Raw genomic sequence first — 23769 nt, forward strand, 5'->3', positions numbered from 1 at the left:
TCTTCGGAGAGCGCGACTCTGCCCTCTGGTGTTTAACTGTCCAGCAGGTGAAAGTCAGCGTGATCTTTGTCCTTTTTGCACACAAACGCTCTCGCACCGCGTGACGTAGCCCTGGGAAGTATATCCATCTTCGCTTTCACGAGAATGCAACTCGCGCTTTTCGTTAAAGACTCCTTGCTGACGAAGCGGGGCGCGTGCTGGGTGGAGTCGGGACGAGTCGGTCGCTACTGTTCTCCGTTAAGAGCACGGAGACACGGAACAGCTCAGGAACAGCTGAGGACCAGCTCAGGAGCAGCTCAGGAACAGCTGAGGAGCAGCTCAGGAACAGTTGAGGAGCAGCTCAGGAACAGCTGAGGAGCAGCTCAGGAACAGCTCAGGAACAGCTGAGGAGCAGCTCAGGAACAGCTGAGGAGCAGCTCAGGAACAGCTGAGGAACAGCTGAGGAACAGCTGAGGAGCAGCTCAGGAACAGCTGAGGAACAGCTCAGGAACAGTTCAGGAACAGTTGAGGAGCAGCTCAGGAACAGCTGAGGAGCAGCTCAGGAACAGCTCAGGAACAGCTCAGGAACAGCTGAGGAGCAGCTCAGGAACAGCTGAGGAACAGCTGAGGAACAGCTGAGGAACAGCTGAGGAGCAGCTGAGCAGCGCAGGTCGAGCAGATCGACGTGCTTCAAGATGACTCGTAATTATGTTCACTGGACAAAACCAACATTCTGTAATTCTCATATAGCTACTTAATATTCCAGCAACGTTTTACCGCTTACAAGCTACAAGCTTTGGGATGCTCACTTAAATTACCTGCGGGTTGAGGCCAATCTGGTATTTATTATGTATTTATGTTTCAGGCTTTGTCAAGCCAAAATGAGTTTTGGTTCCAGACTGTTACTGCTAGTGTGTTTCTTGTGTGTGTTACACTCCAAATATTTCTGTGAGCAGACTCCAACAGCAAGAACACTGGGTAAAAAAGAAAGAAAGTATTGAAAAAACCTAATTCCGTCATAAAATTCCTGCACTGCCTGTGCTATATTTGGTTAGCGGTGCTGTATGTACGCGCTGTCAGGAAGAGTTGGAGTGGTTTCGGATCCACCGCAGCGAAACCCGGGCCGCCCGTAAGCGCGCGCTCCATGACTCCATCCCCCAGCACGCGCAGCTCAGACGCGTGCGGCCTGTGAGCTGTAGACTACAAATCCCAGGAGCGAGCCGTCGTTTCAGTGTGGCACATTGCTACAGCATGTAGCTCACACGTGTTAGGTTTAGAAAGCGTCTCTAGACGTAGATCGTAGACATCAGCATTCACAAACAGCAGTATACGTGTGCTCAGCACTCTGTGTTTGATCGGTTTATCTGTTGTCAAGTTTCTTTTTTAACCAGGGAGGCAGAACTGTGTCGTTGCTATAGAAACTGCTCATTTAAGGACCAGCACGTGTCACACTCGCGTGCTCCGCGCGTGCTGGGTTGACGGCTCCTCCGGTTCGGTGGCTCTCGTGGACTCCCGCAACTCGAGCAACAGCGTGCCACGATACAAGCGCTGAAATAAGCCAAAAATAACCACAGAAACGATCGAAGGGTTTGGCCAGCACTCTCTCCTGCGGGCTTTCGGCTCTGCGTTACGCCGGGAACTTCGTAAGCAACTTTTCTCCTTGATGAATGATAATGTCTCCGGAAATGTTCCCCGTTAATGAAAGTCGTTATCTCCCTCCCGGTTTCTATTCTGCAGGCTGTCGCTTTCGGCCTCGGTTTCAGCTCGAATGTACTTGCACTAAATCAGTTAAGGGCAGCGAGGCGGAACCGTGCGGTATCCTCATGTTTATACATGTGTGCTGTTTGCCTCTGTAACCTAATAAATGACACAGCTGAAGTCTAAAAGCTCTTACGAACACCGCGGAGAGCTGCAGGGCACGGAGGTCACGCCAGCGTTTATCAGTACACAAGACCCAGACACACCGCAACACGCAACTCAAAGACAAGAAACGAAAATGGCTGTGATCCTGCCTGACCATTCTGAGACCGTCTCCCCACAGGACACGTGATTCATGTGCGATGATGTGAATGTGAGAGTTGAGGTGTAAGGACTCTCTCTCTGGTAAAGCTACTGATGACAGCAACCATCTTCAGCTGAGCCAGGGAACTGCCTAGAAGAACCACGGCTCGGCATGAAAGAGGTTCCTTCTTACATGACACTAAACACAGTGACACTCAACACACAGTGACACTAAATGCAAAGTGCCACTAAACACAATGATACTAAACACAGTGACACTCAACACACAGTGACAACATCTAGTGACACTAAACACACAGTGACACTCAACACATAGTGACACTAAACGCAAAGTGCCACTAAACACAATGATACTAAACACATTGACACTAAATATAGTGATACTAAACACAGTGACACTCAACACATAGTGACACTAAATGCAAAGTGCCACTAAACACAATGATACTAAACACAGTGACAACATCTAGTGACACTAAACACAGTGAAGTGATGGGAGGTTCCTTCTACATGACACGAAACACAGTGACACAAAACACACAGTGACACAAAACACACCGCTCCAAACTGTCCTCACAAAGTTGTGAGCATGGAACTGTCCAAAATGTCTTGGTATGCTGAATCATTCAGAGTTCCTTTCACTGGAACTAAGGGGTCAAGCCCAGCTCCTGAAAAACAACCCCACACCATAATCCCCCTCCACCAAACTTTACACTTGGCACAATGCAGTCAGACAAGTACCGTTCTCCTGGCAACCACCAAACCCAGACTCGTCCATCAGATTGACAGATAGAGAAGTGTGATTTGTCACTCCAGAGAACGTGTCTCCACTGCTCTAGTCCAGTGGTGGCGTGCTTTACACCACTGTATCCAACGCTTTGCATTGCACTTGGTGATGTTTGGCTTGGATGCAGCTGCTCGACCATGGAAACCCATTCCATGAAGCTCTCTGCACACTGTTCTTGAGCTAATCTGAAGGCCACATGAAGTTTGGATGTCTGTAGTAATTGACTTTGCAGAAAGTTGGCGACCTCTTCGCACTATACGCTTCAGCATCCGCTGACCCCACTCCATCAGTTTAGGTGGTGTAACACTTCATGGCTGAGTTGCTGTCGTTCCCCAAACACAACACTACACACACTCCTCACCCATGCACACACACATATGAAGGGTAAGGCAGACAGACACACACACATCTCTGAGCGACAGTCCCCGTGTGTTCACACACAGCACCATATGAGGACTGTCAGAGACTAACAGAATCCCTCACACTCGGAAGATTCTTCCTAATATTCCAACATTTACCCTCTGTCTCCAAGACCCAAACATTGTTTACATCCTTCATTCTTCTGGATGTCTGCCACAATTTTTTCGCAACAAAGAATCTGAAAAAAAAAATCGGAAGCATATCCAATCATATGTGGGAAAGACATCAAAAACAAACTAATGGTACCACTGCAGGATAGAGAGCATCTGTTGCAGATGGCAGATATGAGTTCATGTCTCCACGTTTCCATGTCTCTATGTTCCCATGTCTCTACGTTCCCATGTCTCTACGTTCCCATGTCTCCAAGTTTCCATGTCTCCAAGTTTCAGGCTGTCTGGGAGATGAGGCTTCGTGGCATTACACAGCTTTAATTAAATGATTGGCCTAGTGATCTCAGTAAAGTTTTTTGGCAGACTTGCTCATTAAAACACTTCTTAAGTTCAGTTTTGTACAAACCTTGAAACCCGTCTCTCAGGAGCTGGGTTTGTTGTCTTTTTTCTATGTTTTAACTTTTTCAAAGCCATTCCATTTGGCACATGTCAAAAAACATACAGACATCACCCGTTCATATACACATTTAATTAATTTTTTGTTCAGCTTTTACTCATCACATACACACACAACCTCTCCAGGGTGGATTAACAGAATAATGTCAAGAACCTTTGCAAAAAACATTTAGTGGTCTCTACACTCAGACAGTGTGATGTAATTTGTGTGTAATCTGCCATTATGATTTCCACTCAACTGATATGTTTCAGAATCAAGCACCAACAGTCCCATATATGATTTCAGAATGTTCTAGAAAGAACAATAGCCTAAAGTCCACAGGAAAGGCATTTGCAGCAGGGCATGATATCCGTAATCACAGATCCATTGCAGCACACAGCGTCTGACTATTCCTGCTTCAGATCCTCAGAAATCCCGATCCCAGTCAGAAAATTCCTCCTCTGCTAGGCTCTTATCAAATGGGAACCGGTCAAAGTTTATGTAGCAGGGACCCTGTCATAGAAACACACACACACACACATGTGCACAACTCCTGTGACATCTGAAGACATATTTGAGGGTGTTAACAAGTATAGAAAGATGAATGTTGTTTATTAGCAAATTATCAGAAGCACTGACACACGGTATATGGAAGGGCTTTGGTGTATTGCCATGAGCACTACGAGAACAACGTACAAACTACATAGTTACTTATTAGATGATCATTAGAAAGTTCCTCTAAGAACACCATGTAGCTAAAAATGTCTGGAAAAAACTGCTGATTAAATAATGACCTAAATAGTGGCGCTTAATGCCAAAAAGCAAGAATCATGCTTTTCTCACTGAGACCAGCAGAGGGCGCTTAGTTACAGGCAGAAATGCCTATGTGCCTGCCTGCCAGTTTTTAGCATGTCATAAGCTAAAGTGCCAAGTCGCCTGCAGGGTACCGTGCGGAGTGCCGCTGACCCTGAGCATGTCAAGGGTCACCGAGCCCCCAAGTTCTCAATACAGCCAATCATCACGGTTCACCACACGATTCAATTCCCATTCCAGCCAATCGTCATGGTTCACCACACGGTTCACCACACGGTTCACTACAGGTCCTGCTTGGTCAGCTAAATCAAGGGTGTTACAGCTGAAACGTGCACCCTCACATTTCAGAAGATTCTTGACTAATGAATAATCATTATGAATCATGAATACTCATGAATAATACATATGTTCAGCGTTTAAGCCACTGTTCCAGGCGTTTGTACTGACCTTCCGGATCAGCTTGACGGTTGGAGCCACGGTCTGGCCCATCCGCAGTTTGTGCCAGTTTATACTGTTAAACCACCTGATGGGTCGGGACACATATATAACGTAGATGTGATAAATGTATGTATTCAATGAATGATAACTATACAATCATCAGCTACAATTACTAGATAGTCAATTCTTCAGTGGACCAGCCAGACAGCCAGTGGACCAATCAGCCAGCCAAACAGAGGTACAGACAGACAGACAGGACATACACAGATAAGATGGTTGCTTGGTGTTGATATTACAAATCTGACCTGTGATTGCGGATGTCTTTGATTCCGTTTTTGGTGTTCCCTAACCTCTGACCAGGACGTGGTCTGCAGAACAGAACACAACAGCTTCTTAGTTTTCTTCCAGCTAAACGTTCTCACAGGGTTCACGTCCTCTGTGTCGGCACTTAAGCAAACTGGCCTTGCACTTACAGCAGCTCTTTGAAACGTGCACACAAAACACTGAAGTGTGTAAGAGTGATCCACGCTCGATGCTTCATAATGACACATGGCCCTTTTATTCCCCTTGGAGCGGTTCTTTCTCTCTCTCTCTCTCTCTCTCTCTCTCTCTCTCTCTCTCTCTTTATCTATATCTCTTTTTTCTCTCTCCTTCTATTTCTCTCTATCTCTGTTTGGTTCCAAAGCCAAAAACCCCTCTTTCCATTGAAATTGTTTCTCTGCTTTCACATTAACCAAAGTAATCTTTTCTGAAGATGAAAATCTTTAAAAGATAGTGTTAGAGTTGGAGATAGAGTTAGAGTAAGAGTTAGGGTTAGAGATAGGATTAGAGTTAAGGTTAGTGTTGGAGATGTGTGCTAGTGTGTCACTCTGCGGTAGCGTAACTGGATAGAGAAGCGCACCGCGTTGTGTGTAATCAAGCAGGATGTGACCAGAGCTCAGCAGTGGACACTCAAACAGCGGGTAGCCATGATGTCACACACCTGACAGAGCCTCAGGAAATCAGCTCTCTGATCAGTCTACACCAGTAATGTGTGGCAGAGCAGGACGACTCAAAAAGGAAAACACTGCACGGCACACGTCTATGAGTGAAACTAAACTCATACATGCTTTTCACATGCAACTTAATTCAGTATTTTCAATCAGTGTATCAGAAAACGTTTGAGATTTACTACAGGTTTACTATTAATACTTCAAAAGGGACACACTTCAATGCCAGCATGTTTATTGGGGCTGGGACTGTCATAAAGTGTAAGGTGACTGGAGGTGACGTGTGTAACGTGACTGGCGAGGACGTGTGGGGCTGGCAGTGACATGTGGGGTTGCTCCATGCGTGACTGGCGGTGACGTGTGGGGCTGGCAGTGACGTGTGGGGTTGCTCCATGCGTGACTGGCGGTGACGTGTGGGGTTGCTCCTACCTGCACAGCTTGTTGGTTAGAGAGCGTGCAGCCTCCCCCATATGTGGAGGGAAGCGTATGACACCGTCCAGAATTTTGCTGTAGATCTTCTGTGGCTCTGAGCTTGAGAAAGGGGGGCTGGAACACAGGTCACGTAAGGCGTCAGTCGGCTAGAAGGGTTCGGCGTCTCACGTGTAAAGGGTTTCACGTGTGCCCAAGCAGAACTTCTAACCCATTCTACAGAGCTACTACACATATATTATTTAATTATGCACATGCATACACAGAATTTGAATCTAAATCAACAGTTGAACCATGAACCTCTGTGCTGAACGTCAGCACTGCCACTGAACAGGCTGAAACAAAAGGCCGAGTCTTTTTAGCTTAAAATAACACTGCCATCTTGTGGTGAGTTCCATAATTTCAGCCAACATGTAAGTTAAGCCTGGTTCACACTACACGACTTTTCAGTCGTCAGGTTTTTGTGCCGTCCGCACTACACGACTGGTCGTGCTGTAATCGCGAGTCTTTCAGTTGTTGTGGCGTTCACACTACATGACTAATCGGCGACGCGGGCTCACGAATTACGACTGGGGAACGACTGGGTAATCGCCGACTCATCTGGCTGCCGTCCAAAAACACGAGAACACGAAAACGAAACTCTCCCAGAACCAGCAACACCACGTAGAAGAAAAAAACAATGTCCATGTAGGCTACTCCACATTTTCGTTATTGTTATTTTTTTTACCGTTTATACACTCCATAGTCCCAAGTTGCCAGAATTATTTCATCTCTCCGTTGCAGTGAACATATAATCAATCGCACTATTTCTCCAGTGCTGTCACAATAACAAACACAGTGTTGTAGTAAAGTTGTAAGAAAGGTGAGGATTTTGTGTGTTTGCTGGGTTACTGTTTTGAAAGCATTCTTGAAAGTTTTTTACATTCTTCAGAGATATCTTCAGCGGTGCCGCGGTTCTCTCTCCGCGTTCCCATTGGCTGTAGCTAGACGCTGCTGCCGAATTTCAGTCGCCGACTGCTATATTAAACATGCTAGATATCTGCCAGTCGTCTGCGACCAGTCGGCGACGGCTCGGCGAGCGTCTTTCAGCAGTTCACACTACACGACTGAGCGAGCGACGAGTGATCGCCGATTAGCCTCCGACCACAGTTTTTGTCGGCGATCAGTCGGCGACTGAAAGACCAGCCTAAAATCGTGTAGTGTGAACCGGGCTTTAGATGGTGGGAGTCCACTGTCCATTGTGGTAGCCACAGCAGGGTTAAGCTGGGCGTACACTGTACGATATTTTAAATCGTGTACTCAGCTCCAGCTCAAACTGTACGACTAAATCGCAGGGTTTAAAAGTTCACAGCTCACGATTCATATACTCACACTATACGACCCGACGCTCTCATGCGATCTCACGAGGAGCGATTTGAATTTCAAACATGTTTGATATTCTTGCGACGCTGCGATTTCTGATCGGGAGTTGGTCGTGAGGTGTGAATCGCTCCTCGTTTACCTGTGTAAACTATACGATGCACGACACGCGATTGAGCCGAAACTCGGCCCGATCGCAAAAATAGTCGCACGAGTGAAAAATCGGCTGAAAATGGGCCAAAAATCGCACAGTGTACGCCCAGCTTTAGTGTACCTGCCCACCAGGAGCTCGTAGACCAGAATGCCCAGCGACCAGAAGTCGGCAGTGAAGTCATGGCCTTGGTTCTTTATGATCTCAGGAGCCATGTACTCGGGAGTTCCACAGAACGAATATGTCTTCTGTCCTCTCTTCAGCTCTTTAGCAAAACCAAAATCTACCTGGAGGTGGCGGAAGAGAGCAAGAGATACAGAGGCAGAGAGAGAGAGAGAGAGAGAGAGAGAGAAACAGACACAGAGATCAGACTTTATATCCTCAGAGCAGTCAAACTGTAGGGACAGCAAAGCTAAAGAGCCATGTACAGGTGTGAGTAGTGTGTATGAGTGTGAGGGGTGTGTATGAGTGTGCGGTGTGAGTGTGACGGGTGTATTTGAGTGAGGTGAATATGAGTGAGGGGGTATACTAGTGAGACAGGGTATGTGTGAGTGTAAACGGGGTATTTACGAGCGTGAGGGAGTATGTATTAGTGTGAGGGGGTATGTACGAGTGTGAGGGAGTATTTACCAGTGTGAGGGCGTATGTACGAGTGTGGGGGGTATGTACGAGTGTGAGGGAGTATTCAGGGGTGATAGTGGGAAAAATTCCTGAGCCTGAACTTTTTCTGAGCGGGGGGGGGAGGGGGCGTTTGGAGTGTTAGTGTACCATATTTAGAATATTTAATAATTAATCTTTAGATAAATTAATAATAATAAATAAGTCAGGTAATCATTATAGTGAAATAAAAAACTAATTTCTATTAATATTATGAGTGTCACGTTGAGGACCCCGGCCCCTCCCCTTTGGGCGTGTGTATACGTAGTCCACGTGCTTTGTCTGCGTCAGTGGAATTCTGTGGTGATGGCTATGTCGTGTGAATAATGTGTCTCACCTGTGAATCGTCTCGTAATCACGTGGGGCTAATGTGGTTTGTCTATTTAATGTGCGCTCACGCAGTGTCCTGTGCTCGTCGTTGTCTAAGTCTACACGTTGTGTGTATGTGCTTCAGTGTTCTCGTGCGCTATTGCGCAAGATTTGTTATTATTAAACGTAACGTTGGCTACGAAAGCGAGGATTCCGTGTCTTGTCCTTGGCTGCGCCCGAACGTCACACTGAGAAAATGCTGTAACCTAAAGATTTAGATTAGACACAATATGTTATGTAATTATTTATTCATTACTGTTAGTAAATTATAGGATACCAGACAACTCAAAGAAATTATGCAAATAAAGTTTAAAAGAATTACAAGTATAATGATTATAGTTAGTTTTTATATATAAAATTTAATAAATATTTTGTGTTTGTTTATTAGGACATACATTTTGTGCTTTTGTTCATGTATTACACCTTACGCCGTAAGGCGGCCAGGATGAACCAGATCGTCTGACCACCTGTACCCACTCAAAAAAAAAACACTCTTATATTTGATAAAATTTTAACCTAATCAGAATAAAGATAAAATACTGAATTTATCTTGTATCTACCTCTGCAGCTCTTCCGATGTCTGAAATACAGGCGGTCCCCGGGTTACGACGTTGATCCGTCGTAAATCGATTTTCGGTGTAAATCGGAACATACGTACATACTGTACATAAATAACATACTATACGCAGTTATCCTATCCTAAAGCTAGCCTTTTGGCAAATACCTTTATCCATAGCTGCGTTTAACTAATCCTGACGCCGCACACACCAAACACCAAGTTCCGTTTACGACGCAGAACCACTTGGGTCCAAACGAGGCTTTACAGTATACAGTAAATGGGAGATGTGTATATACGGTCTCTGGTCAGGTAAAAATGTTCTTTCCCCGTTTTTGCAGGTTTTTTATTCTCCACTGCCACCTATTGCCACCTATCGTTTCGGAGAACACTGCAGCGACGTTCGCGAAAGTATAAACGCCTACACCGTTCGCGCAGGGTCGCGCGAGGTGGGCGAAGTCGCGCTACGGTCGCTCGCGAAAATATACTTGACACGTCGCGAGCGGCGCGAGGGTCCGCATGGCGAAAATGACATAAGCCTAGTTTATACTCGGCTCCGCCCGTGCGCGAGTGCCTCGCGCGTCGTGCACCTCTCGAATTTTGTAACTTCGCGCGCGCGCCGCGCTTCAGCGCGATGAACAAAGTCATGTTTGCCGGGTTCATACACCTATACAAGGTGGAATTAAAGCACTTGTACGTCACTTTAAAGGTCCATTTCAATATTTCCCAGCACGTTAAACTTAATTAAGTTAAATATTTATACATATACTCGAAATGAATCAAAATAATTCGCTTTTTTATCACATTAGTTTATGGTTGTTTATTTTCAAAACGCCCAATCTTAACGTCTTCACGTTCTCTCATGTTTCGCTCTGGAATTACAAGAGGCTCGTATTTATTAACGTATCGTTTCGGACAACACTGCAAAGCCGTAATTACGTTTGATGCCTGATGTGTATATATACGGTCTCTGGTCAGGTAAAAATGTTCTTTCCCCGGTTTTGCAGAGGTTTTTTATTCTCCACTGCCACCTATCGCCACCTATCGTTTCGGAGAACACTGCAGCGTGGCTCGCGACGTTCGCGAAAGTATAAACGCCTACACCGCTCGCGCAGGGTCGCGCGAGGTGGGCGGAGTCGCGCGCTACGGTCGCTCGCGAAAGTATACTTGACACGTCGCGAGGGTCCGCATGGCGAAAATGACATAAGCCTAGTTTATACTCGACGCGGCGCGAGGGTCCGCGCGGCGAAAATGACGTAATCGCTGTGGCTCCGCCCGTGCACCTCTCGAATCGCGCGCGCGCCGCGCTTCAGCGCGATGGACAAAGTCATGTTTGCCGGGTTCATACACCTATACAAGGTGGAATTAAAGCACTTGTACGTCACTTTAAAGGTCCATTTCAATATTTCCCAGCACGTTAAACTTAATTAAGTTAAATATTTATACATATACTCGAAATGAATTGAAATAATTCGCATTTTTTTATCACATTAGTTTATGGTTGTTTATTTTCAAAACGCCCAATCTTAACGTCTTCACGTTCTCTCATGTTTCGCCCTGGAATTACAAGAGGCTCGTATTTGTTAACGTATCGTTTCGGACAACACTGCAAAGCCATATTTATGTTTGATGCCTGGTGTATAGTAACCACGAAAAATCGTAACTTGGGAATATGATCATAAGGATCATATTTCGGCCTCAAAACAGAGGCCGTGTGGTTTATCATTATGATTTGACGTATTTCCCCCCCCCCCTCAAATTTTTTTTTTTCTCGCGGACATGTTGGTACGCCTGAATTCTGGCGTGGCGCCTGAAAACTATCAGGCCTGTTTATTTACCAGTGTGAGGGGGTATGCACTAGTGGGAGGGCGTATGTATGAGTGTGGGGGGGTATGTACGAGTGTAGGGGGGTATGTACAAGTGTGGGGGGTATGTACGAGTGTGGGGGGGTATGTACGAGTGTGGGGGGTATATACGAGTGTGGGGGGTATATACGAGTGTGGGGGGGTATGTATGAGTGTGGGCGGTATGTACGAGTGTGGGGGGGTATGTACAAGTTTGACGTATCCTTTAGCGTCCAGCATGAGGTTCTCTGGCTTCAGGTCCCGGTACATGATACTTTTCTTATGCAGATACGCATACGCCTCCACCACACATGCTACTACAAACACAGCTGTGTGCTCCTCAAAGCGACCTCTGTCACACACACACACACACACACACACACACACACACACATAATAAAGAAGCATTACTTTACAATTAATTAATTTAGAAGCATTCCTGCTGGTGTGCTCTGCTACACCTGTGAGAGACTTTGACAACATCTATAGCACAAGCACTTCGCATCCATTGGACTGAAGTCATGTGATCATGTCCTATGTGAGCATGATCTAGCTGGTCTTCAACAACTAATGTCCATGTAAACCAACAGCGTACAGTATGAACACTACATCCAGTAAAATATAAATACAACTGTTTAATGTAGCGTATTTGCTCTCATTTTAAAACTGCCCTCAAATATTAAAAATTATACTCAAATATTAAAAACTGCACTGAAATAGATTGTCAAAGCTTACGCTTCCTTCAGTTTGGTCCAGATTTCGCCCCCAGCACAGAATTCCATAACCATATAGATGTAGCGCGTGTCTTTGAAGGCAGCATAGAGCCTAAAGGAGGGTATAGGGCACAGGTGAAGGTCAGAGGGGAAAGGTGAAAGGTCAGGGGGCCGGCCAGGCAGGTAACAAGCTCACCTGACGATAAAATCACTCTGGATCTCTTGCAGGATCCTCTTCTCAAACAGGACGTGTGCACTCTGCCTCTTCTCCACAATGAGTTTTTTGCTCACCTTCTTCATAGCGTAGTATTTCCCATGATGCAGTGTAGTCACCTAGGAAGCAAACGAGGCCACAGGTCACTCCGTGGACAGGGACAGACATGTGAGCTGCACTGTCAGGTGGGCGTAGGACCATCACGCTGTACCAGTTCCACACGCCCGAACCCCCCGAGTCCCAGGGTTACAGGGTCGCTCTGGTAACGGCCCTCTTGGTACAGAACAGGGATCAGATCCTTGAGCTTTAGCGTGGAGTCGGGCCTGAAAGGGGAGCCAAGGCAGAATGGATTGAATCAACCAATCAAATACAGCAATGGGGCAAACCGTCCAATCAAATACAGCAATGGGGCAAACCATCCAATCAAATACAGCAATGGGGCAAACCATACAATCAAATACAGCAATGGGGCAAACCAACCAATTAAATACAGCAATGTGGCAAACCAACCAATCAAATACAGCAAATCAGTAACTAACCAATCAAATGCAGCATAACAACAAGCAAACATACTTCTGAATACCATTTTTGTTACAAAAGAATTCCTCCTTCTCTAAATCTTGCAAGATCTAAAATGATTACCATTGATCTAAAATGATTACCATTGACTCAGCATTGCCTCACGCAGCCATCTGAATAAGCAAAATATATAAAAATGGTCTTGTAATTCAACAGTACAAATCTGGTTACATAGAAGAATGATCTTACCTCTCTTTTTCAGACGTGCTGACGCTCTCCAGATCTGAACTGAGAATGCAAAATATAAAGTCCAGAATGAAGAGTTGTCCTCTAGTGGCTGTAGAATACTGGCTCCCTACAACTTTCACCCTGATCAATACTGATGAAATATATCAGGACTTGTGTGTGTGTGTGTGTGTGTGTGTGTGTGTGTGTGTGTGTGTGTGTGTGTGTGTGTGTTGAAATGCCATCATACTCATCATGTATCTCCAAGCTTTCTATAGGGATGGTCTCCTCAAACACCCTGCACAGAAAACCATACATTTCACTGAAGCAGGAGTCCGTAACGATCCTTCAGGCACCGTTCAGGAAGACTGGGCTAATAGCTTGGTTAGCCAGCAGGGGGCGCCAGCAGGAGGTGTGGGCGTGGGTGGATGTGCTTCACTGTGGATTTGAAAAAGACTGAGTGCAACTCACTCCTTGTCAATAGAGAAGCAGGTAACCGGGCCCACAGCAGTGCAGGTGGCCGTCCTCAAGATCTCACTGCAAACACAGCAGATTAGCATCAGATCTCACTGCAAACACAGCAGATTAGCATCAGATCTCACTGCAAACACAGCAGATTAGCATCAGATCTCACTGCAAACACAGCAGATACACACAGGATCTCATGGATCCATCTCAACTACTAAGATGGATGGGCGTGGTGAAGTGAATGTGAACGCGAAGGCCACGAGGTCTGTGTGGGCCCCGTCGTGATGGTCATACCGCATGAGGGCCAACTCCCCAAAGTGCTGCCCCTCCACCATCTTACGGATCACCTTCTGTTGACCATTGACCTTTTTGGTAACTAAGACCTGAGGAGAAAAAAATAATAAATTGAAAATGTTAAAATGTGTCCCCCACTCACCTCTCCTTTGAGGATGAGGTATAATGTGTCCCCCACTCACCTCTCCTTTGAGGATGAGGTATAATGTGTCCCCCACTCACCTCTCCTTTGAGGATGAGGTATAATGTGTCCCCCACTCACCTCTCCTTTGAGGATGAGGTATAATGTGAACCCACTCACATCTCCTTTGAGGATGAGGTATAATGTGTCCCCCACTCATCTCTCCTTTAAGGATGAGGTATAATGTGTCCCCCACTCACATCTCCTTTAAGGATGAGGTATAATGTGTCTCCCACTCACCTCTCCTTTGAGGATGAGGTATAATGTGACCCCCACTCACCTCTCCTTTAAGGATGAGGTATAATGTGACCCCCACTCACATCTCCTTTAAGGATGAGGTATAATGTGACCCCCACTCACATCTCCTTTGAGGATGAGGTATAATGTGTCCCCCACTCACATCTCCTTTAAGGATAAGGTATAATGTGTCCCCCACTCACCTCTCCTTTGAGGATGAGGTATAATGTGTCCCCCACTCACCTCTCCTTTAAGGATGAGGTATAATGTGACCCCCACTCACATCTCCTTTGAGGATGAGGTATAATGTGTCCCCCACTCATCTCTCCTTTAAGGATGAGGTATAATGTGTCCCCCACTCACATCTCCTTTAAGGATGAGGTATAATGTGTCCCCCACTCACCTCTCCTTTGATGATGAGGTATAATGTGACCCCCACTCACCTCTCCTTTAAGGATGAGGTATAATGTGTCCCCCACTCACCTCTCCTTTGAGGATGAGGTATAATGTGACCCCCACTCACATCTCCTTTGAGGATGAGGTATAATGTGTCCCCCACTCATCTCTCCTTTAAGGATGAGGTATAATGTGTCCCCCACTCACATCTCCTTTAAGGATGAGGTATAATGTGTCCCCCACTCACCTCTCCTTTGAGGATGAGGTATAATGTGACCCCCACTCACCTCTCCTTTAAGGATGAGGTATAATGTGACCCCCACTCACATCTCCTTTGAGGATGAGGTATAATGTGACCCCCACTCACATCTCCTTTAAGGATGAGGTATAATGTGACCCCCACTCACATCTCCTTTGAGGATGAGGTATAATGTGTCCCCCACTCACATCTCCTTTAAGGATAAGGTATAATGTGTCCCCCACTCACCTCTCCTTTGAGGATGAGGTATAATGTGACCCCCACTCACATCTCCTTTGAGGATGAGGTATAATGTGTCCCCCACTCACCTCTCCTTTGAGGATGAGGTATAATGTGTCCCCCATTCACCTCTCCTTTGAGGATGAGGTATGTGTCCCCCACTCATCTCTCCTTTAAGGATGAGGTATAATGTGACCCCCACTCACCTCTCCTTTGAGGATGAGGTATAATGTGACCCCCACTCACCTCTCCTTTGAGGATGATGTAAAATGTGTCCCCCTCAGCACCTTCTCGGACGATAACCTCATTGTCTTGAAATTTCACCTAGAAGTGGATAGAGTAAATGTGCCATATCTTTCTTGTAACCTTCACTTACAACCCATTTTTCATAAAGGTCAAATTTGTCCTCAGTTTTAACTCGCAGACTAAATATATGCCTCATCTGGTTTTACCTTACTGTACTCTCACTGCAGTACCACTTTACTCTCACTATCACTTCAGTACCACTGCAGTACTACTGTAATCTCACTGCACTCTCAATGCAGTACCACTGTAATCTCACTGCACTCTCAATGCAGTACCACAGTACTATCACTGTACTCTCACTGCAGTACCACTATACTCACAATGCAGTACCACAGTACTATCATTGTACTCTCACTGCAGTACCACTATACTCTCACTGCAGTACCACTGTACTATCACTGCAGTACCACTGTACTATCACTTCAGTACCACTGCAGTACCACTGTACTCTCACTGCACTCTCAATGCAGTACCACAGTACTCTCACTGCACTCTCAATGCAGTACCACAGTACTATCACTGTACTCTCACTGCAGTACCACTGTACTCTCACTGTACTCTCACTGCAGTACCACTGTACTATCACTGCAGTACCACTGTACTATCACTTCAGTACCACTGCAGTACCACTGTACTATCACTGCAGTACTACTGTACTATCACTTCAGTACCACTGTACTCTCGCTGCACTCTCAATGCAGTACCACAGTACTATCACTGTACTCTCACTGCAGTACCACTGTACTATCACTTCAGTACCACTGCAGTACCACTGTACTCTCACTGCACTCTCAATGCAGTACCACAGTACTATCACTGTACTCTCACTGCAGTACCACTGTACTATCACTGCAGTACCACTGTACTCTCACTGCACTCTCAATGCAGTACCACAGTACTATCATTGTACTCTCACTGCAGTACCACTATACTCTCACTGCAGTACCACTGTACTATCACTGCAGTACCACTGTACTATCACTTCAGTACCACTGCAGTACCACTGTACTCTCACTGCACTCTCAATGCAGTACCACAGTACTATCACTGTACTCTCACTGCAGTACCAATGTACTCTCACTGTACTCTCACTGCAGTACCACTGTACTATCACTTCAGTACCACTGCAGTACCACTGTACTCTCGCTGCACTCTCAATGCAGTACCACAGTACTATCACTGTACTCTCACTGCAGTACCACTGTACTATCACTGCAGTACCACTGTACTTTCACTGCACTCTCAATGCAGTACCACAGTACTATCACTGTACTCTCACTGCAGTACCACAGTACTATCACTGTACTCTCACTGCAGTACCACTGTACTGTCATTGCACTATCACGGCTGTACCACTGTACTCTCACTGCAGTACCACTGTACTATCACTCTACTCTCACTGCAGTAGCCTGCTGTTTACTCAGTGTCGCACTGGAAAATGTCCACCAGCGAGTCTCCCTTCAGGACTGTGACAGACGCCCTGCTCATTAGCATAAACAGGCCTTAACAATGTTGATGGTAAACACGGCTGTGTGTGCGAAGGCTGCAGACCTCTTCCATGGAGTCGATGATGTTGGAGAGCTGTTCGTCCCTCAGGCCTTTGAGTGTCCGAGCACTGAGGGAGGAAAGAGGTTCAGCCCACGTTACTTCCACTTTCATTATTCATGTCCTCTTACTGCCAGACACTCCGGCTCCTGCAGACATCCCGCACTACCATGGGAGGTCCACCCATCATCCGCTTACAGAACCTCACGTGTATTTATTAGAATTAAGTGTCAATTAAAAATGGCCAAACTGGCATTGATATTCGATTGTGACGCTGAGATCGAGCAAACACAGGAGGAGAAGGTTCTTCTCACGTCTTCAAGAAGCCCATCAGCTGCTGACGTTTCCTCTTGGACTTGCTGGTCATGATGCTCCTGTAGGTCTGACGCTCCATACACCACAACCTGATGGCTGTGACCGCTGACCACAACACAGACGGACACGTAACGCGGCAGGCGACAGGCAGAGTGACAGACGACCAGACAGACATTTGTAAAATATTTTAAACAGAAAGAACTGACCATTTGAAATGGCTAAAATATATAACTACTTGTGCGACCTGTGTGTGTGTGTGTGTGTGTGTGTGTGTGTGTGTGTGTGTGTGTGTGTGTGTGTGTGTGTATTTGGGCTGTAGCTGTTTTTTCCTCCATACTGTAAATCGAGGCTACAGGCTGGAGCAGGCACAGCAGAGGTCAAAAGGTCAGCATCTCAGTGCCTTGCTTAGAACTGACCTTTGACTGTGGCCGTGCGCTTGCAGTTGTACAGGATCGCTAGCTCCCCAAACACATCTCCTGAGGTCAAAGTTCGCAGATGCCGCCCGGCTTGAGTAACCTGGAGTTCACCCGCTGGACATAAAGGGTGTGTTGAGCATACAGTACACACCCACTCCACACACACACCACAAACACACACTCACACCTGAAACTGAAAATACACACACACACACACACACCTGCCACAATGTACAAGCTGTCTCCCTCTGTGCCCTCCTTGATGATTTCATCACCGGGGCAACGGTCCTGCAAAGTGAGCATCTCCACCATCATACCGATCTGCTCGTCGTCCAGACGACTGAGGAAGTCGTTTCTTCCCATCGCCTTGATGATCTGAGCTCTCTCGCTGCATCACACAAACACCCTGTTGCACACTCTCCTAACATCAAGCCATGATCAACGGATCACCGCATCAATCGATTTAGCGGGCGCTAACCTGGCGGTCTTTTTGACCCTGGTGGCTGGGATGTCGGGCTCTTCTGGGATTGGCTCTGTAGCCATGACTGCTGCCCTGCTCTGACGCACCTCGTGTATGCTGTCATTGTCGTCCCTAGGAGATGAACCATCTGATCAAACACACACACACACACACACACACACACACGCACACGCACAGCTTTATTTTCATTTACATTTATTTGATAATTTTGCCAGAGTGACGAGACGTGTCCCAGAGGGACAGACTCCCTGGATACACCAACTTTGAGTCTACCCATAAGCCCTTGCACTTAAGCCATGATCATATATATCTCAAGAAGAATTTACGCTAAAATGACAATAATCAAACCAGTCACACCAGAGGACTCTCTGCCTCTTCCTCTGCTGACCATTCTCTGACTCCACAGACACACACACACACACACACACACACTGGGACGGATCCACTCATACCCACCCAGGTCACCCAAACGTGTCTGCAGATCTTCCAAGAGTCTCTCTTTCTCCATGAGTCTCTTCTCTGGAAACAGTGAGACAGAGTGATGATTATCAGTGTTTCTCACTCACACGCCTTAGCCATAAAAGCACAGATCACAGTCCAGTGGGAAACGCAGCTCATCAAACATTGATCACATCGTGTTTCACCATGTCACGCCTCAAGCCAGCGCTTCCGCGTAGTTTCAAGACACGTAAAATCACCGCACTGCACATGAAAAAATCTGCGAAGTTTCACATGATCCCTAGTGTGCTTGTTCGGGTAAGAGCACTTGTGCACTTGTTCCCTTGTGCACTTGTTCCCTTGTGCACTTGTTCCCTTGCACACACGGCGTGGCAGTTCGAGACGCATACTCTCACCCAGGTCGCGATTGCAGTTCTGAAGCTCTTGGTTGATCTGACACTCTTTCTCCAGCCTCTGCCGGAGCTCCTTCAGTTTAGCCTCCATGACTGGACCTGTGTACACACACACACACACACACACACACACACACACACACACACACACACAAACACACACACAAACACACACACAGTCAGACTCAGCGACATTCACAGAGGTGAATTATCTTTTAGCAGTTTGAAAATGGAGTAGGACACATTTTGAAATAACTCGGTATATTTACACCATACACATCGACACAAACGTGATACAACAAAACACATTTAAAAAAGCATAAAAACCTGAAGCCCACCAGCTAGACCTACACAGTACTGAGCTATGAGGTTTATCTGAGGACAACCAGCATCCTTGAACAGCAGGACACGGGAAGCAGAGCATCAATTATGCATACTCCAAAACAGCAGGGGGCGCTGTCAGTATCAATCTCACTCCCACACATTCAGAAGCAAGCGAGGGGCTAAATTATGAGCAGACGTTATGTGGAGCCAGTATTCAGCAGGACGGTGCTAATTCTCTGGACGTCTGAAGCTTTGAACGTCCGGGGCTTGGAGTTTAACAGCAGCACACACTCTGGAGGTCCAGAACCATAAGAACATCACCACCTGATCTGTGAGCGGGAACAACTGGACCGGCGGGACTGCAGAACGGCCACTGAGCCCTCGCAGTAGAGGAATCGACGTTGGGCCATCACTCCACCCGCTTCACACCACCAGACGGTTCCAGCAACCTTCTCAACCTGGTGTGCTCTGAGAGAGAACTCACAGGAGCACAGGTCTGGTGTTTCCTCTCAACCCAATAAAGCTCAAACATCTACCCCTCGCTCCCACTAAAACACACAACTCGTCCACATCAGCATTCTCATTCCACCAGTGTCTGGTTTCAGTTGAAACCACCACCTTTGAAGATGAAGGTTTCAACTGTCCCAAAAACAATAAAACATCAGTGTCTTCAGTTAAGTTCCGAGAGGAAAAGTAAAGCTAATAAACACGCACACGCACACATGCACACACACACACACACACACACACACACACACACGGGTGATCTTGTTTGTCTTCTCCATCTCCTGGACATTAACAGACATTCGATTAGACAATAATTGCAATCATGGAGGCCTTCACCCAGTCCCACTGTCTCCTGGGCCCAGAAGGCCGTGGGAGTGGAAGACTCTCATCAGGGCACTAAGTGTCATTCCAGTAATGATCCAAACGGCCGAACGGAAATGCAAGAAAACGTGTCAGCGTCCTCAATCGGCGTCTTGGACACGAGCCATCTGGGAAGTTGGAAAGCAAACCTCTGAGAAGCTGAGAGGCTGACCAGCGCTGTGTTGTGATGATGGAGGCCTCCCGCGAGACGTCTCTGACTGCAGTCTGGCACCAGCGAGAGAACCAGCTTGTGTGTGTGTGTGTGTGTGTGTGTGTGTGTGTACCATTATATGTGGGAACTAATCTGGCAGACTAACAAACATTAGGTAAATTCACAGCGCACTGTAAATGTTTTACTTTAATAAAATCTGACGCATTGTGTATGCAGCAGACGGTGTGTGAGGTGGCTGTAGGGGTTAATCTAACACCAGTAAGGTTACTCAGCTTGCATACAAACTGTGTGTTTAATGCATCTCAGAGTGCCGTGTGCACTGGTTTACTGGAACAATTTCAGTCTCATTAACATACAGTCAACAAACCAATCTAGAGGGTTTTAGGAAGCGTTCTAGCCCGTATATCAGCAAAGTAACTATATAGCCTGATATAAAATAATCATAAATGTCAATAAATACCTCAGGCAAATTATTAGGGCAACTGAAACTCCCAGAAGGCCCCCAGTCACAGCGAACGCTCACCAGCTTTCCTGACCACGACTAACCTTTTATTTATGGATGTCCAACTGTGGCCAACTGTGGCGAACTCTGAGATAGTGATCAGTTTTAAAGCCTAAGTTAACCTTTAAAGAATGAATAACATATTATTGCCCCTGGTTTCAAGTTTTATGACTTATGATTTGGTCACAGCCTTTTGAAAACCACATAAAAGTATGTTAGCAACATGACATATTCTCACACACACACACACACTCATACACGCTTTTTTTTATAGAGGTCAAAGTTACCTCTCAATCAGAACCATTTTAACTTTTGCATTACACTGATGTATAATTTCTATAATATTTGAAACCATTATCAGTGAAACAATTATGCAGTCTCCATTAGGAATGTTAATTAACAAAAAATGAAATATTGAAATCAGTAATTTCATTTCATTCATTAATTTCTCCTTGGCATAAGATCAGATGTCAGACCCTCCCCTGCTCTGCGAGGCCTGGTCACAGGTAGAGACGGCCGGGAGAAGGAGAGCGTCTTGGGGACTCACCTGAGCTAGGTGTGGAGGTGGAGGTGGAGGTGAGGGTGGAGGTGGACATGGAGGTGGTGCCCTACGTCGAGCTCATGTGTAGGGGAGATCTTCGCTTCTGGAGTCAAATGACCCGAGCTCCGTGAGATCCGCTGTACGTGTCACGCAACACACACACACACACACACACACGTGTGCGCGTGCTAGCAGAACGTTGGTCCCACCCTGCTGGGTTCAGTCCTCTTCGCTCTTTCCTGCTCCACAGTAAGTTCTCTCAGCTTATCAGCACGACCTCTCCGGCAGCCAATGGAGATCCAGCATCTCCAATATTGATCATTAACCTGGCCCTCCTGCAGCCCCCGACAGGTGGAGAGAGAGAGAGAGAGAGAGAGAGAGAGAGAGAGAGGGGGGGGGGAGAGAGAGGAGAGAAACGGAGAGAGGGAGCAGATGGAAAGAGGACGACTGGTTTCATCGCCTCACTTGCGTGGCTGTTCATGATCTGGATGTTGCTTTGATGACTCTGTATGTGAAGCAGTCGTGGTTGACGAGCCCGTACAGTAACATAAACAGAGAGCGTGATCCTTGGGCATGTGTTCTAAACACCTTCTGAATACCATTACGTACCCTTGCAATGGAAAATAGCCTTACATTTAATAATTCAATGTATTACATAATGTAACCGCATTTTAATGGTTAACAACAAAATCTGCCTGTCTCCAGACCCTGGAGAACATACCGTGTGCAGACATTTCTGTAATGCAGACATTACATGATTATAGAACTAATATTCTCCCATTCTCACACACAGCACAGAGCACACCTGTAGAAACACTCACTGGCCACGATACCAGTTAGACGCGTGCGGTTCAGTTATATCCAGTCAGACTTCATCACCTCCGCCACGTACACTGTTGTTCAGGATTTGGACAGGCGTACTCGGTTCTGAATGAGAGTATCTCCTGTAAAGATGTTGGGTCGTCATTTACGGCTCACCCGATCAGTCAGGAGGGGTTGAACGAAGGCCAAAGGGCTCGAAGAGGTTGCTGGGCACACAGACCGTGACGGGTCACGAGGTCACTGGGTCACGGCTTTGAACTGTAACTGGATCAGGATGTGACAGCAAAGGACAGCAGCATGTTTCCTTTTTATTTATGTTTTATCAAGGCAAAAAAGACACGAAGACGGAACAGATGAGAGACGGGAGATGGGAGAGAGAGAGAGAGAAGAGAGACGGAATATGGGAGAGAGAAGAGAGACGGAATATGGGAGAGAGAAGTGAGAGAGGGGATATGGGACAAAGAGAAGAGAGAAATGGGATATGGGAGAGAGAGAGAGGAGAGGGAGACAGGAGGGATATGGGAGAGAGAGAGAGGGAGACAGGAGGGATATGGGAGAGAGAGAGAGGGAGACAGGAGGGATATGGGAGAGAGAGGAGAGGGAGACAGGAGGGATATGGGAGAGAGAGAGAGGGAGACAGGAGGGATATGGGAGAGAGAGGAGAGGGAGACAGGAGGGATATGGGAGAGAGAGAGAGGGAGACAGGAGGGATATGGGAGAGAGAGGAGAGGGAGACAGGAGGGATATGGGAGAGAGAGGAGAGGGAGACAGGAGGGATATGGGAGAGAGAGAGAGGGAGACAGGAGGGATATGGGAGAGAGAGAGAGGGAGACAGGAGGGATATGGGAGAGAGAGAGAGGGAGACAGGAGGGATATGGGAGAGAGAGGAGAGGGAGACAGGAGGGATATGGGAGAGAGAGGAGAGGGAGACAGGAGGGATATGGGAGAGAGAGGAGAGGGAGACAGGAGGGATATGGGAGAGAGAGGAGAGGGAGACAGGAGGGATATGGGAGAGAGAGAGAGGGAGACAGGAGGGATATGGGAGAGAGAGAGAGGGAGACAGGAGGGATATGGGAGAGAGAGAGAGGGAGACAGGAGGGATATGGGAGAGAGAGGAGAGGGAGACAGGAGGGATATGGGAGAGAGAGAGAGGGAGACAGGAGGGATATGGGAGAGAGAGGAGAGGGAGACAGGAGGGATATGGGAGAGAGAGGAGAGGGAGACAGGAGGGATATGGGAGAGAGAGGAGAGGGAGACAGGAGGGAAATGGGAGAGAGAGGAGAGGGAGACTGGAGGAAGATAGGAGATTTTCCTCTGTTCACTGAAGGCTGCGTTTGGCAAAGCTAATATGGATGTCCAAGCATGGCCCTGATTACCAACACAAACCTGGGGAGGGAATATTCACCCCAGGATATTCACCCCCTCCTCAAAGTTAACTTGGCATGAGATTTACGGGTGTGTACTGCACACGTGTGTGTGTGTGTGTTATTCTAATGAACAGAAGCCTCTCCCTCAGGAAGAGGAAGAAGGAGGTACACATCAC

At 46.8% G+C, this 23769-nt stretch overlaps 1 protein-coding gene across 1 annotated transcript; it reads right to left on the minus strand.

The window, feature by feature from the left end:
- Nucleotides 1–3867: 3867 nt before the first annotated feature.
- prkg3 (protein kinase cGMP-dependent 3) lies at nt 3868–20424 on the minus strand. Its single transcript, XM_077016478.1, has 22 exons — nt 20339–20424; nt 19002–19097; nt 18604–18666; nt 18145–18274; nt 17888–18054; nt 17667–17780; nt 17250–17355; nt 16942–17005; nt 15331–15408; nt 13793–13881; nt 13502–13567; nt 13281–13328; nt 13055–13093; nt 12498–12609; nt 12269–12405; nt 12095–12184; nt 11570–11711; nt 8057–8220; nt 6424–6540; nt 5311–5373; nt 5015–5090; nt 3868–4267 (listed from the first exon to the last, which is right to left on the minus strand). Exons 2-22 carry the CDS (start codon nt 19087–19089, stop codon nt 4181–4183), a joined length of 2040 nt encoding a protein of 679 aa, XP_076872593.1. The 5' UTR covers nt 19090–19097; nt 20339–20424; the 3' UTR covers nt 3868–4180.
- Between the last annotated feature and the right edge of the window lie 3345 nt (nt 20425–23769).

The sequence above is a fragment of the Brachyhypopomus gauderio genome, chromosome 9 (assembly GCF_052324685.1).
Source record: "Brachyhypopomus gauderio isolate BG-103 chromosome 9, BGAUD_0.2, whole genome shotgun sequence".
In the NCBI taxonomy this organism is placed as follows: domain Eukaryota; kingdom Metazoa; phylum Chordata; class Actinopteri; order Gymnotiformes; family Hypopomidae; genus Brachyhypopomus; species Brachyhypopomus gauderio.